Here is a 16,155-nt window from a genome sequence, read left to right as displayed (position 1 = left end):
TCTAGCTTTCTTTAATGTATCTCTAGGTATCTGTGTGACTCCAGTGAGAATATGGAATTTCAATGATAAAATGTGTTCATAGGGAATCAGCTAATAAGGGAAAAAATTCTAGAGGGATAGAAAAGCTAGCTTTTATGGCAAAAGCTATTATTATGGTACCTTAAAGGCTACAAGACGGATTGTGATGAAGATTGAAAGCTTATAAATCTGTAGGACTTTAAGGTGCCAAAAGACAAGTTTTTGTTTTCATCACAGGAAGTTTGTAACAATAATCCTGTCAGCATGTCATTGTTTGGGAGAGTTTGCAACTGAAATCTGCACTATATTGTTATTGGCAAAATAAATGGGCTTATAGAGTTAGAATTCACTTTAGTTTCAGAATACCACTGTACACTACAATTATAACGGGAATACTTTTAATATGTGGAGCTCAGATATCAGGAAGCATTAAACAGGTAAAGAGTGATATGGTGCAAGTTTTAGAGGATTAACAGTAACATTAGTTAAGTTGGGAGGATATCTCTTAAAAGGGGGAAAGGTTTTGAAGAATGACTACAAAATTATATTGAAAATTTCCTTCATTTGGAGTGTTTATTGGTAAGGAATATATATTCAGTGTATCTGATATAGAAGGATTGCTTACAACTACAAAAAGGTAATATCAATAAAAAGAACTCCATCTTTGGCCAGCATGTTCAACGAGATGATAGTTTGATAGGTATATAGTGAGGATCAATTTGCCTAGGGAGTCTGACCTATAAATGACTTTACCTGAATTAATTAGGTGAGAAAGGGAAATGGTCCATCTGAATATTGCTGGGGGGCGGGTGGAATTGAAGAAGAGAAATAAGCTAGGTGGGTAAGAAAGTTGAAGGGCAAGAGCAAAAGTTGAAGGCCAAGGGAATGTGTGACTCTCCAGTAAGAAATTGTCTATGAAGGTTTATGAAATGATCAACAACAGTTGGGTGATCAACTCTAGTACATGTGACTAATGGAACTTCTTGATTCAGTGAGTTGAATTTAGCATTATTATTATTGCTGCTGCTGTTTCTTAAATTTGTATACTGCCTTTCACCCAGAGATCCCAGGGCACTTCACAACAATGTAGAATTTTGGGAAAACACCACCACCAGGCTTCACTGGGAAGTAGGTGAGATGTTTCAAATGGGGGAAATATCAGTGGTGTGCACTGAGGAGGCCAATGAGTTGGTTATCTAACTTTGGATGGGCCTAGCAAGGAACAATAAGAGAGCAGGGTGGGTTGTAGGATGTTCGCAGCAGCCTGTGGGTATGAAGAAATGAACATTCTTGAAGTAACTGGGGCAGCCCTTGGAGATGGCCCCGTAATAAGGTGCATATGGAGTGTGTGGAGGCCACAAGTGGAAATGCAGTTGCTTTGCTAGTGCCATAGACTTCACAAAGTATAACTTGTAAGAGGATGATTTGTGAAAGAGATCTCTTGGTTCTGAGCAGAGCAGCAGCTGTCCATGGGGACAGTATATTGGGGGTGGGGTAACATGGAGGAATGGGGGTCTGCAAAGTATTAGCGGCTTCCCCTCAAGCCCTGCAAGGGGTGAGTCAGTGAGGCTCAACTGGGTGGCAATGGGAACACCTGAGGGAGGAGGGGGGCAGGTAAAAACACACAGGTGCGCAAGGGCTGACCCAAACCTCTGCTAACAGGGGACTTGAAATACACGCATGTAAGTGTGGGTGTATCTACACACATGCGTAGAAACCGCTTTTGAGGGTTTCTGTCACTGACCAAGCGGTATACAAAAGCTGTGAAATTAAATTAATTGGATACACACGCACGCGCGGATAGCAGGTGTTGCGCACCTCAGTAAGAATATGTGAGGGGAGGAATTAATACGTGTCGACTGAGGGGTGTGTGGAGGGAAACAGAAGGTCTCCTCAGGAGAAGGATTTCGGCCGCGGGGACAGAGGCAGGCCCCTGGAGGGCAGGGTTTCCTGCGCTAGCCAGGGAAGGATCCCCGCGCCCTTTCGCCCTCCTCACAAGTTGCGCCTCAGAGGCTCCTCGAGGGGTGGCGTCGGCGTCGCCACTTTTCCCGCCCGCCCGCGGGCGGCCCTGGCTCACCTGCCCTGGCCCGGCGGGCAGCCTCTCCCCTTCCCCGCCCTCTCCTCCCTCCTGCGGCGGCGGCGCCTCCTGCCCTGCGCGTCCTCCGCCGCGCGCCTCTCCTTCCCTTGCAGCCCAGCTCTCCACTCACCGAATTTGGCCTCTGCTCCAGCGGCGCTGGCGGCGGCGGCTCCGCCTCGGTGCCGGGCGACGACGAGGACCAGGAGCAGCTGCTGCAGCAGGCGGAAGGCGAGGCTGGAGGTGCCGGGCGACCCCATCATCATGCGTGGCCCATGGCAAGCGCCTGCCTGCTGCCTGCCTGCTTGCCCGGCCCGCCTCGTCCTCCTGTCCCCTCGCAGCGGCTCAGTCCATGCCACCTCGGCTCCGGGGCCAGGCTGCAGGCGCTCCCCGGCGGGCTCCCTTCAACACCCAGGACAGCGACCAGCGCCGTCCCCTCGGCTCGCCCGCCTCAGCCAGCCAGGCGGCCCCTCCCTGCCTCGCTTCCTCCTCGCCCGGCAGCGCCAGGCGCCTCCTCCTCCTCCTCCTCGCAATGAACTGCCTGCTGCTGCTGCTGCTCTCTTCGCGCAGCTCTTTCGACGCGCTGCTGCTGCTGCTCGCGCAGGACTGGCTCGCGCTGTAAGCTCCACAGCCTTCCCTCAGCTGAGGCGGGCCAAGCGCGCCCGCTGGCCCTTCTTCTTCCTCTTCCTCCTCAACACCCCTTCCATCTCTTTCCTCCCTCCCACTCTCCAAGTCCAAGGCTTAACTTCCCTACAGGTAGAGGGACTGGCCGACCAAATCCGGCTAAGGAGGAGAGGGCAGGGTCCAAAATGGAAGCCCAGCTGTTTCCTGCTCCAAAGGTGCTCTCTGGACACCTGGTGTTGGGGTGGGGGTGGGTGCTTGCAAAGGAGAGCTCTCCTCCTTTTTTAAATGCTTGGGGTGAGATTGGCAGGCAGGGCCCAGGAGGCTAGTAGTAGAATCATAGAATCCTAGAGTTGGAAGAGACCACAAGGGCCATCGAGTCCAACCCCCTGCCAAGCAGGAAACACCATCAGAGCACTCCTGACATATGGTTGTCAAGCCTCTGCTTAAAGACCTCCAAAGTAGGAGACTCCACCACACTCCTTGGCAGCAAATCCCACTGTCGAACAGCTCTTACTGTCAGGAAGTTCTTCCTAATGTTTAGGTGGAATCTTCTTTCTTGTAGTTTGGATCCATTGCTCCGTGTCCGCTTCTCCGGAGCAGCAGAAAACAACCTTTCTCCCTCCTCTATGTGACATCCTTTTATATATTTGAACAGTAGTTCGCCTGGGGGGCGTTTTCTCAGTGGCAGGCTGGCTCACTGGACGGGGGTCGGCCTCGCTGCCCAGGAGGAGAGGGCTCGTGTGCCTTTAATAATAGCTTTGTGTGGGAGAGGAGGATGCAAGCAGGAAGTGGAGCATGACAAGTTGCACCTGCCCAAATGCATCTCTGAGGAGGGCTGCCTGCCTGTGCAGCTGGGCATCCCCTCATGAAGCTGTGCTCTCTTGCAGAAAGGCGTTTCTTCTGCTCTTGAAACCCGCACACCTTTTTGGCTTGCAGGGCTGGCCCAAGGCATTTTGGTGCCCGAGGCAAAGGGTCAGATGGCATCTCCACAGGCACGCGCGGCTTCCATGCGCAGAACTGGATGCAACTTCACCAACAGCACCTGAGGGTATAGGGGACGGGGATAGAGTGCATTGCACACACAGCATTTGCTGCCTCCGGCTGCTCTGTTGAGTAGGGTCAGCTCTGCTGACTTGGAAGACCTTCTCCTGCAGCTAAGGTAGAGGGAGGATCTGTTGTGGTTACTTATTATGTAACACAGTGAAATGCGTTTGATGGCCATAACTTAGTGATAGAACATCTGCGGTGCATGCAGAGGTTGCATGCCATAGATCTTAGGCTCAGTCTCCAATTAGCATCTCGAGTTAATTACCCTGTCTGAAAAACTGGAGAGCCACAGGTAATGTCGCTCCTGTTGATAACATCAAAATATTAAAGTGTGACTGTTCCCTCTGATTAAGCACTGGGTGGTTATTCATCTATAGTTCTCATTTTGCCTGGACTTATTAAAAGAAAATATTTGCACTTTGCCCTCTGGATTGCCTATGTTAACTCCACATTATTGCAGTGAAAACCACACAACATTGTTGATTTTGACCTAACCAGTCCATTTATGGCCAACCTGCATTCCCAGGATCAATCCTTATCTTTGAATTTGTGGTAGTGTCTTGTTGTTGGGGGGTCCATTCTCCCCAGTATTCAATATTGGCTCATCCCTTTCTGGTTTAGAGTACTTGCTCTTTAATTCTTTAACACAAAGTCCTATTCCAGCATTAGCTGCAGGGGTAAGATTAGGGCAGGGGTGGAGTGCACTCATATGTCGACTAGTCCTGCCCCATAGCATCCCATGTATATAGTATGGATGTCTGCAGGGAGGGAGCCTTCACATATACTGATGTATGTGTGAACACTCCTTCCTTGCACATGCACACTGTGTACATGGCCAGCAAGGAGTGAGGCTACTCCCCACTTTTTGGTTTTAGCCATGCATAAAATGCCTGACTGTAAGATTGTAGTGAACATTAGTCACACTCAGAGTAAACCTATTGGAATTGGAGGTCACTAAGGTCCATTCGTTTTGATGGCCCTACTCTGAGTAGAACTTGGTTGGAGCAGGACAACACAGAAGATCAGTAAACAAAAGTCCATTCACTGTTTAAGCAGCCTGTAGTGGACACCACCAGTTTTGAATATTTTTATTGCAAAACATGGTAAGGTTTATGTAAAGCACTTATTCTAAGCTATGAGTTTGCTTTAAAAGAATTATGGTTTGAAGAAAGTTCGCTACTGCAAGATATGTAACTTCAGATGGCTAAACTGAAGTAGAAACAAACAAAAATGCAAAGATAGGCAATACGGAAAGGACACGATGAAAAATGGAGCTGCTGAAAGTTAAATTGTTGAATTCTCATGGGCTGTGCAAGCCATATGGCTGGAAAGAAAGTATGTAGTTTTTAAAAAAAGAAACCCTGGAAAAATGACCGTATTGAATTTACATGGAATGAAAAACATAACTCTGACTAAGACAATAACATATGGCAGAAAGTGACAAGACAAGGTATTTATCATTATCATTAGTTACCATTTATCAAAATATATTAGAAATTAAATGTAGTTTCTGTTGTTTGCAAGTTACCAAACTACACTGTTAAGGCAATGTAAATAAAAATGCAACATTTTTATCAACACTGATGATACAAAACACATTAGGAACAATTTTAAATCTTCTATCCTATCCCCTCAAAGATGGGGAATCTTTTATATAGTCAGCTGGTACCCCAAACTCCCATTTTCACTCTAACAATGGGAAACTTAGCAAGAGGAAGGTGTCACAATCCCCAAACTACCCACTCACCTTTTTTTTTGTTTTTGAAAACAACGCACCCATCATAGTGTTACAGATGGGCCCATTCTGAAGGCTCCAGGTTTGAACCTTAGCACAATCCCTAGAGCTGAAAAATATCATCTGATACCTTAGCGAGAGCTGCTGCTATTCAAAGAGTCAGTATTGAAAGTAGTTCAATGACTCTAGCATAGGGGAGCAACATGTATTTATAAAGCCTATCCAAGTGAGTTCTCCACATGACAGGTGCCATGGAACCCGTTTACTTTAGGAGAAAGTGGGTAGAGGCTTTTTTTCTCCGTTTCAAATGAAGCTAAAGCGTGGGGGATTCAAAAGTACCACTTCAGACACATGGCTAAACAATGGAATTTGCTGCAACAAGATGTGGAGGGAAGTGACTATTAATGGCTACTAGTGATGATGGCTACATTCTGCTTTCAGGATCAGAGATGGCATGGCTCTGAGTACCAACTTCGGGGCAACACCAGAGGAAAGTGGCTATTGCACTCATATCCTATCAGGGCTCTCCGTAGGCATTTGGTTGGCCAGTGTGGGAACAGAATGTTGGACCAGAAAGGCCTTTGGTCTTACCTAGTAGCAGGGCTCTTTTTGTGTTTACGTGTTAGCATATACATCATATATATTCGGTCATGTGCACTGTCTCCATGCCTGTACCAAGAATGCAAATGAGTCAACACACATGTAGCATAGGGTTTTCTACTGCCTGATGGCAGCCTTGGTTTATGCAAGCTATTTAAAGACGAGGTTAGTAAAGGAATACATTTAGAACAACAGGAAATCTTCTGCATCTGCTTCAAAAAGCTTCTACCATGGGGAGAAAATTAAAGCTTACATGTGTCAGTTATGATTTACAAGTATTTTTTAATGGAGTGTGAACTACTAGAATAGATGAACAAAACTTTGATATCAAAGCTTACCACTGAGCAGTCATTGTTGTTTTTTCTGCAACTGACAGCAAAAAAGAGACTAAAATCAATATTGGCATTGGTTTGGACCACTTATGCGCTGAATACAATCAATTAGAGAATGTGGAAGGATTTTTATTTAAAGAGAGGCAATGCAAAACAAAAGAAACCACACAGATATATAGTTCATTCAAAGGTGGTGGTGGGAGGGAATCATAGCAGTAAATCAAAGTGTTATTGAATAGCAAGAGATTGTAACAGAACTATGGCAAAAACAACAGCTACAGAAACCTTAAAATAGATACCTTTATTATGTTTACGTATGCATTGCTTGCACTGGCTGCCAATTCATTTCCAGGCCCAATTCAAAGTGCTGGTTTTGACCTACAAAGCCTTAAATGGCTCAAGATCGCAATACCTCAAGAACTTCCTCTCTTCATATGAACCTACGGGGACCCCAAGATTATCATCTGAGGCCCTTCTCTGTGTACCTCTTCAAGAGGTCCAGAGGATGGCAACACAAGAATGAGCCCTTTCTGCAATAGCTCCCCATTTGTGGAATGCCTTCCCCAGGGAGGTTCAGATGCCACCTTCATTATACACCTTTAAGGCGCTGTGTGAAAGTGTTCCTTTTTAATCAGGCCTTTGGCTGCTTGACATCCAATGCCCTTTTAAATGTGTTGGGGGAGGGGCTGGAGCAGTGGCGTAGCGTGGGGGGTGCAGGGGGGGCCGGCCGCACCGGGCGCAACATCTGGGGTTAGGGCAAATCCACGGGTTAGGGGGCGCAAATCCACGGGTTAGGGGGCGCAAATTACTTGCCTTGCCCCGGGTGCTGACAACCCACGCTATGCCACTGGGCTGGAGGCGGTATTGGTTTTTGTTCTTGCTTTTATTATGTTTCTTTGTCTTGTATTTTTAGATTGTGAGCCGCCCTGAAGTCTACAGATGAAGGGTAGTATACAAATTTATTAATATAACAATAGATGGAGCAGGTGTCTGTTTTCTAGTAGAAACTCCTAGTAAGATCACATTGGTACACTTATGTTCTGCTTCAATTTCCTTCCTTCTAAAAGGAAGCACCACTCCTTAATTTGCATTTGTATGTTTACAGGGTGTAGAGAAGATCCAGAGTTCACAGGGTATGTATACAAAGATATTAGAATGTCTATATAGAACCTGGGTGGGGCTATTTGACCACAGATTTCACAGTATACTTGTTGGCAAAGTAAACCCAGCTGATCTCTTGCAGAAAGCAACAGTACTTGTTTCACCCACCAACTATGCTCATGTGCTAACTTTGGCTAATTTGTGGGATGGGGGAAGATGAGCAATATACATCCCTTTATTTTGCAATACTTTTATCTGGTCAGCTTCTTGTTATGATCTGAACATAATCCAGTGTTCTGTTCCCACAGTGGCCAACTGCAAGCAGGACCTGAACACCAGAGCTGATTTTTTTCATTTGTATATTTTTTCATTACTTCTCATCTTGCAGTTGCAGTTATGTGTAACATGACATTGCCCTCTAATTAGGCTTTGGAACTTCCCGAGTGCCAAAATATCAATTGAAGCCTTGGGGAAGATATCATGGGGTCACTTCTCCCATTAGGTGCAGGCACCCAGGGAGGCTGCAGGGTGCTGGAGAAATATCTACCGGGGGGGGCACACACAGACCGCCCTTGGCCTCCTCACAGTGGTAAGATCAAAACCCCATATTGACAACAGCAACAATAATAATCCCCAAGTGCCCTAAGAAAGACAGAAAATTGGACAAACTGGATGACAGATTTTGGAACAGCACTGATGATAACCATCTTTAAGAATGGAGTCAAAGTGTACGGGGCTGACTGAACTCTTATTTGGGATTGTTTTCCATCCGTCTTGCTTGCTAATGCAGATGTGCTTGCCAGCATGAAGATAACTATTGTGAGTGGAATTCATATCCACCTTTGCTGATTTAGTCTTCCCTCATAATTCAGGCTAATGGCCTCAGGATGATCCAGGATTAATTGCTACACATGTGACCTCAGGAACACTTTGCACCAATTTCACCTGGCAAGACCACTGTGTTCTTTGGTTGGCAGGTCTATATGGGACATGCTTTCAGTCACCTTTAGGCAGTGGAGGCTGCTGTTAGGGAAAATGGGGGACGGCCCCACAAATCTCAGTCTGTCCCCATCAGCCTGCCTTCTTATTTACAACCAGTTCAAGGAGTGGTGGCCACCTGTCAGCAGCCTTTGTAGAACATCAGTGAGGAGGATGGAGACAAAAGTAGAATTAGTTCTGCATGGATCCTTCTTCCAGGAAGTATGAAGAGGAAGACACTGGGAGGAAGGAAACAAAATGCTACAGGGAGCCTGCTAAGCTCCACCCCCACTGGCAACCTGAGCTTGTTAACCCTTTCATGCATGCAAGTGTGAGTCAATAACTGTATATTACAAATTTATTTGCATAATTAGTAATTAATAGAATAGAATAGAATAGAATAGAATAGAATAATGTGGTATATTGCTACCACTCAAAAAAAGAGAAAAGAATATTCACTAAGTCACAGATATGCACTAATATGTTAGGGACACGGGTGGCGCTGTGGGTTAAACCGTTGCTCGGTCCCAGCTCCTGCCAACCTAGAAGTTCGAAAGCACGTCAAAGTGCAAGTTGATAAATTGGTACTGCTTAACGGGAAGGTAAATGGTGTTTCCGTGCGCTGCTCTGGTTCGCTAGAAGCGGCTTAGTCATTCTGACCACATGTCCTGGAAGCTGTATGCCAGCTCCCCCGGCCAGTAAAGCGAGATGAGCGCCGCAACCCCAGAGTCGTCCGCGACTGGACCTAATGGTCAGGGGTCCCTTTACCCTTTACCTAATCTTAGAATAGAATAATAGAATTGTAGTTGGAAGGGACCCCATCTCTTGCCAGAAGACCTTCCTGAAGGAAGCAGAGTTCATGTTCAAAGCCAAAAACTTCCTGATGATACCCAGTGGTTTACTTTCAGTATTTCTCTCTCTTCCTGGGCCACAACCTTCAACAGGAAGGAATGATGCCCCAAGGCCCTTCAGCATCCTGCCCAGAGTCACTTGCTATATGTTAAAGATTGTGTCTGGCAGTATCGTTTATACCCACACAAATCAAAAGGAAGGGTTTGTGGTCAGTGGGCTTTATAAGACACGGCAACTTCTCTGTCACATCATGAATCTTTGCACCTGGAAGACAGCACACCTCCTGGGACCCCCTGTTACCCCTGCCCACTGCTGCTTCTGTCCCCCTCAGTAGGGAGTCACCTACCACCACCAGACGTCTCTTCCTTCTGGCAGTAATTGTTTTGTACACAATACCTTACAAACCACCTCAGTGTGTTCTGAGGTCTGCAACTGCTGTTCTTGCTCCTCTGGTCCAGAATCAGAAACTAGATCACTGGCAGGGTAGGAGTTTGGGACCTCTAACCTGAACATATTTCTTCCAATCCCTGCATTCAGGCCAACATAATGAACTTATCAAGATATTATTAAGATAGGTTACAAAAGCAGGAGTCTTATGGCTTCAGAACTTCCTACTCCTTCATCTCAAATTGCTTTTTTTCAAACTGCAATTCTCCTTTTTCTGAGATCATTTCCTTGGTAGGTAGCAAGCAGGTTATCAGAATACTCATCCACTGCCAGTAGCCTTGGATCTGAAGGGCTTAGGTCAAGAATGGAAAACTATTCGTCCATCTCCTCCCATCTCTTCCTCCTGTGGGGGGTGGCAGGAATCATTCTGTGCACTCCACAGCCACCTCGGTGTGTCTTGAGGTTGACAACTGCTGTCCTAGCTCCTTTAGCCCAGAAATAGTGTTCAAGATGAGGGCCTGGGATCCATTTTGCAGCTCCAGTGACACAGCAAGGCTCCCGATAGCCTTGCTTCTGTGCATCATGTTCTTCCAAGGGTTCCTCTCCTGCAATGGGTGATCTTCCGCCTCTGTAGAGGCACCTCACCTGTGTTGCTGTTCCAACACAGTCCATGGCCTCTATCTAGAAATTCTGCATCTTGCCCAGTAGTTCAAAGTGTGGATGGGCTTCTTGGGACTTATCACCATAATGAAACACAGAGGAATATAAAATACATTTTAACTCTAACTCTAGAAGTGGTGCCACAAATTAAGATGAATGCATTCATCTTCCTGAAAGGAAAAGATTGCAGAAATGTTTTCACAACACCAGCAGTGGATTCAGAAGATTTTCTACAATACTTGGAGAGGAAGCCAGCAGATGTTAATATCCTGCTCAACTCACAGCAGAGGTAAATTTATTATTCCCCCCACTCACCCGCCCCCACCTTAAGCATTCAAGCATATTCCTGTGTAATTTTGCCAAATAGTTGCAGTTTACCAAGGGGGAGAAAATGGGAGATTGAGATTCTTCTAGATTGAGCCTCAGTGAGATATAAACAATATTGATTTTTAGTGATGACGAGTAGCTTGTGAGGTGCTATTTTATCCCCTAGGCCATAGCTAAATGATAATGGCTTTTACATGTTGCCAAAGAAAAGCAGTATGGAAAGGAGCTTTGAAAGGGAGTTGCATTTTAAGTCTCAGACTGAACTGCAGTTAGCGATTACCTGGGAGAATAGCTGGAAATAAGGCGTGTGGTTAAGTGAAAATGCTAATGCTTAGTGAGAGTTAACTGAAGACCTAAGCATCTGTTTAGTGTTTACATCAGCACATTTTGAGATGAGCCAATATTAACAAAAAGCCTTCAGGAATTAACATGCACGGAAATTTCTTTTGTTAGATGGCCTCCTCTCTAGAGAAATCAGACTTCAGAAGCATGGAGATCAGTTTTAGCATGACTTGCCTTTATGATCTAGAAAGTTTATGGGTGGAGAACCTGTGGCCCTCTAGATACTTGTTGGCTTAGTACTCCCATCAGCCCCAGCCAGCATGGTCAAGGGACAGGGATGATAAGAGCTGTAGTCAGACAACATTTAGAGTGCTTCCCCGTTCTTCATCTCTGGTTTACAGAGAGATATAGCTGTCTGTGCCTCAGTTACACAGGCCCTGGTTGTTTCCAGACTAAGTTATTGCTATGTGTTCTATGAAGGGCAGCCTTTAAAGACAGTATGGAAACTTCAGCTGGTACAAAATGCAGCTATTCAGATACTGGTGGAGGTCCAGTGGTTGGAGCATATAGCATTATTGCTGGAACAGCTGTATTTGTTGCCTATTTGTGCTGTTAATGCCCTTTAAAGTTCTAAACTTTCTGGGACCTGGCTATTTGAAGTACCACCTCTACCCATATGAATCTGTGCAGGCCTTAAGGTCAGCCTCAGAACCCCTGTTTGCGGTCCTGCAGCAATCTAATAGACTGATGGGTATGAGAGATGGGGCCCTTTTGGTAGCGACTCCAAAGAGAGTTAAGAGATTGAGGTTCTGACTACATTACACAGCAAGTGAAAGAAAAGATTGCAGACATCAGTGCTGTAGCCAACACAGAAGCGCTATATGAAGAAAGAGGAAAGGATGAAAGAGATAGGAAAATGGTGGACAGAAAACTATGGGAGTGAAATTAATCCAAAGGAGAGAAGTTAAGATAACTAGCTAGACAGGCTGAGTTTCAGAAGCTTGACTCATCAGTATGAGTTTAAAAAAAGGAGAACAGTGAGACAAACATCATAAAGTTTGCAATCTAGGCAATTTATCCTTAACTCGACTTGAGGGATTATCTGGAGATAAAAAAGGATTTGAACGTAATAAAACCAAGACACATTTTATGATCCTATCATCAGGAAAAGGATGCAACTGAGCTCTACTTAACAACTGTCAAAAGTAGTACAAGAACCTCAAGAGAGTCTCCAAGATTTCTTAATTAGAGAGCTGGACCCGAGGAAAAAAGTCCTGTTTACCTCAAGCCTAATGTATGATCCCACCAGACAAAACGTTCTGCTCCATTCCATCCTTAAAGGACTACAGAGTTAATATTTGACTTATGTTACAGCCTTATATAAAAGGACAACTGATATTGTGTTTGAAAAAAGGAAACACGGTTGTCAGTGATGAAATAGAGACACAGCAGAAATAGGAAAATAGAATGTGTGTCGTGACAGGGGGAAAAACTGCTGCAGCGGCTCCCTGCTCAAGTTCATGGAAAAGTATAACCCTCTGCTGAATGAGATAAGGGAACTGAAAGCAAGCTCTGAAGAAATTAAAGATATAAAAGCCAAAATTAATTTCCCAAAGCAATATTTTCAGAGTACCAACCTACCTGCCAATAGTAGAAAAGGGGAGGAGCACTGATAAATACAACACTAAGCAGTTTTTAGGTGTTGCCAATAAGCAATAATCAGCTAGCACCAAAACAGGGACCATCTAGAACCACAAATTGCAATAATGTGTTATATCTTAACTCTGATTATTCTGACAGTCTCATGTGCCGTAGATGATGAGCAAACAGATCACTCATTGGATCTAAGGCATTTAGATACTGATTTGTCCTTAGCATCTCTAAGAGGTAAACATAAAAAAAAACCAAGCAGCGAAAACGATAAAAAGAAAAGAAAGCCAGATACTACCTTCTAAGTTATAATGCCCACCTACCAGAGACAGGATGTTTTGTGGATAGGACCCGTGATTCTGATGTACAGAAATTTCCCTTCCCTGCCACTCCTGTTACAGCCAGTGTGGCTCAGCTTTGGACCAGCTTGATCTAGATGAAGAAGTGAACTTGAATGTGGCAATAAAGCTGGCCATGGGGCTTTTAAGGCCCTCAGAATGCTGCAGTCATGACACTAGAGACAAGAACCACAGCCAACAGTGGACAATCAGCTTGGGACACCCTCATTCTTCTGCTTTTCTTCAACCATGGTAGAAATTAGTGGGCCTTGATATAAAGATCACACATAAATAAATCCAGCTATTGCCATATTACTGGCTAGGATACAGGAGATGGTTTTATTCTTTTCTGGGAGAAGAAAGTTAATTAGAGTTTGTGTTAAGCTTCTGTTAATTTAGCCTACCTTAAGCTTTCTCTTCTCTTAACTTGTGGGGAGAGGCAGGCAGATTCCAGTGAAGTTGACTAAATTTATGTGAATGTTGTACTGTTTAGGCCTCCGCTGAAGTGGCTCTGAATCAATAAGAGAATGATTTGTATCGCCCTGGACTATAGTATAACTTATACCATTAGGATTTAAATTTCCCACCACTAGAAGTGAGAGTGAGCAGAGGGCCCTGGCTTTTAAGTTATGCTAGTACATTGGTACCTCGGATTACATACGCTTCAGGTTACATACGCTTCAGACTCTGCTAACCCAGAAATAGTACTTTGCTTCAGAATGAGAACAGAAATCGTGCTCTGGTGGCACAGCAGCAGCAGCAGGCCCCATTAGCTAAAGTGGTCTTCAGGTTAAGAACAGTTTCAGGTTAAGAACGGACCTCTGGAACGAATTAAGTACTTAACCCGAGGTACCACTGTATTCCTGCCAGCGATGGTAATGCTTTTAGGCATTTCAGCACCTTTTCCCCTCTACAGAGGCAGGAGACCTATTAGGATGGTCCGTCTTCAGGGGCTGATGGATCCACTGGATTTCCAGGCAGCTCTGGGGAGTTTTCTGTCTGATATGACTGGCGCGCCTGTCAAAGCCCTGCTCAACAACTGGAACATTCAAATGGCTCAGGTTGTTGATGCAATCACCCTTGAGCGCCGTCTCCTGCTTCGTGGAGCCCGCTTGGATCACTGGTATACGCCAGATCTTAGGGTGAGGAAGCAAACTGGGGATTGCTCTTACGTGAGTAGAGGAAAACTTGGGTCAGATGCAAATGAACACTGGTCAAGCAAGAAGAGAAAGGCATTTGAATATTCCTGAGTTCCCATACTATCAATCATGGTTAGGAAGAGTACCTCTTTGTGGATTAATTTACAGATATAGCAGCCAAGACCAACCATAATCTTCCTGCCATGCATACGTCAGCATTAGCTTTCCAGGCAGTATGGAGATTTCTGGAGTCAAAGAACCTAGCTATGGAATATTTCTAAACAGCAGCGAGGCAGAGTAGCACAACAAAATGCTTCACAACAAAGGTCTCCTGTAAACTGATCTTGGAGAAGATCCCAAATTGGCCACAGTAGTTCAACTGAATCACACTGAATGGGCACAATGGAGGCAGAGAAGTAATATCAATTTTCTGCCATAGCCACCACCCAATAAGCTGTAAAATGTGTTCTGTAGTATGTTCAGTTGTGTTTCATTTTTTTCCCTTCCATTTGTACTGTATCACTTAGGATACTTGCATTTGTAGTTTAAAAAAAAACCCACGGAAAAACCAAATGTTTAGAACAAGCCTCCTATCATTGCTAGCATCAGCTCAAATAAAGAGTGCTGGAGAAATTTTCCAGTGTTCTATTCAGAACATGGAAACAGTGATTAGTCCTACAAATCTGCAGATAACGCTCCTTCTTGACAGTATGAACAATAGACTCATTTTAAAGCAGAATGGCTTCCATTAGTCATTCAAAGGAACAAAACCAAGAAGGAGAGTCATGTTGCACGCAAGACAAGAATTTCAAGCTATTTTGTTTTAGATTAGTGATACAGTTCTGTTGGTAGCAGAATTCTGAAATTTTGTTTGCATCAGCAAAAGGCTGAAGGAGACAAATCCCAGTAAGACTCATAGGACAACAATGAAAAATTTTCCGGGGGGAAATGCAAGAAACAGACAATACCGGGTATAATAAAGGAACGATCTTGAGTCACGTCTATGGGTGCTTTGTATGTAAATAGTTCATATGTTCTATATAGGAAATGTGGAATAGAAGCTATTTGGAAATTAGGAAGTGACGCAGAACACTAATTGTACCCAAAACTCCCCTTAGTCCCCCAGCCTTTGACAAGACTCAAGAGAATAAACTGAAAATGATTATAATTTGAAGACTAGGCCAATAGTTCATTAAGGGTCTGTCCCAAATTGATGTGCTTCAGGATGCTAAATGCCCAACTTGGGTTTGTATTAAAGTAACTGTTGCATTGAGGAGTTGGAAAAGCAAGTAGAACCATTCCAATGGGATATCATTAGGAACAATCCAGTTCGTTTGGGGTAGCACCTTTCATCAATGAGATACGGCAGGATAAGAAAAGAATTCAGAGAATGGCAAGAAACAAAGTTCTAAGGAAAGGCTGGAGGAACTTGTTAACACCTTTTAATGTTAGGTATTTTTTTTTGCATGTTCTTTTTAAGGCTGTCAGTGAGTGCATGAATCAACTTTCTGCTTTCTCTCCAGAAAACAGAGAGGTAATTTCAAAAGGTGACAGCACTTTTTGAAAAACAGCAACTGTGATGTAGGTGCAGGGATGGAAAGGAAACCAAAGAAATAAAATGCATGCTGTATTTGCTAGAACTTAAAGAGCTCCCAGAATGTATGAGAAATTATGACAGAACTTGCTAAGGAGACAGTCCCTAAAGACGATTCCCAATTAAGCTTTTCTTGCAGCAGTAAACACAGGCCGAAGGAGGAAGGCACTCACTCCACATCACACCCCCTGCACAGGCCCAGATGGCCAATGGAAGCCCCCCAGTTACAGGTAAGCAACCTGCTTTGTGTGTGGGGGGGACTTCTGCTTTTCCCCAATCTTAAAACTACAGCAACATTAATTCCATTGCAGACAAAATTGATTCCCAGTAGACTAGATCTGGTCTCATAAGAAGCCTGCTGGAATGTGGAGCAAAACAGAAATAGAATGACTACAAGGGAGATGTTTCTTTGTGGGT

General features: G+C 44.6%; 1 protein-coding gene and 1 long non-coding RNA gene across 2 annotated transcripts in view; both read right to left on the bottom strand.

The window, feature by feature from the left end:
• Positions 1-2,803, bottom strand: part of PTPRN2 (protein tyrosine phosphatase receptor type N2) — a 628,995-nt gene extending 626,192 nt beyond the window's left edge. Inside the window, exon 1 of the mRNA XM_082192202.1 lies at positions 2,226-2,803. Within this exon, the coding sequence (XP_082048328.1) occupies positions 2,226-2,358 (133 nt within the window). The 5' untranslated portion in view covers positions 2,359-2,803. The remainder of the gene's footprint in view (positions 1-2,225) is intronic.
• A 6,050-nt stretch (positions 2,804-8,853) lies between these two features.
• On the bottom strand, positions 8,854-13,672 carry LOC309515153. Its single transcript, XR_014212328.1, has 2 exons — positions 12,991-13,672; positions 8,854-10,483 (listed from the first exon to the last, which is right to left on the bottom strand). It is a non-coding gene; the product is annotated as an uncharacterized lncRNA (long non-coding RNA).
• Between the last annotated feature and the right edge of the window lie 2,483 nt (positions 13,673-16,155).

Source organism: Podarcis vaucheri (genome assembly GCF_965113315.1).
Source record: "Podarcis vaucheri genome assembly, chromosome: 12".
NCBI lineage: Eukaryota > Metazoa > Chordata > Lepidosauria > Squamata > Lacertidae > Podarcis > Podarcis vaucheri.
Note: the sequence above shows the minus strand (reverse complement) of the source record. Positions and strands in the feature narration are given on the sequence as shown.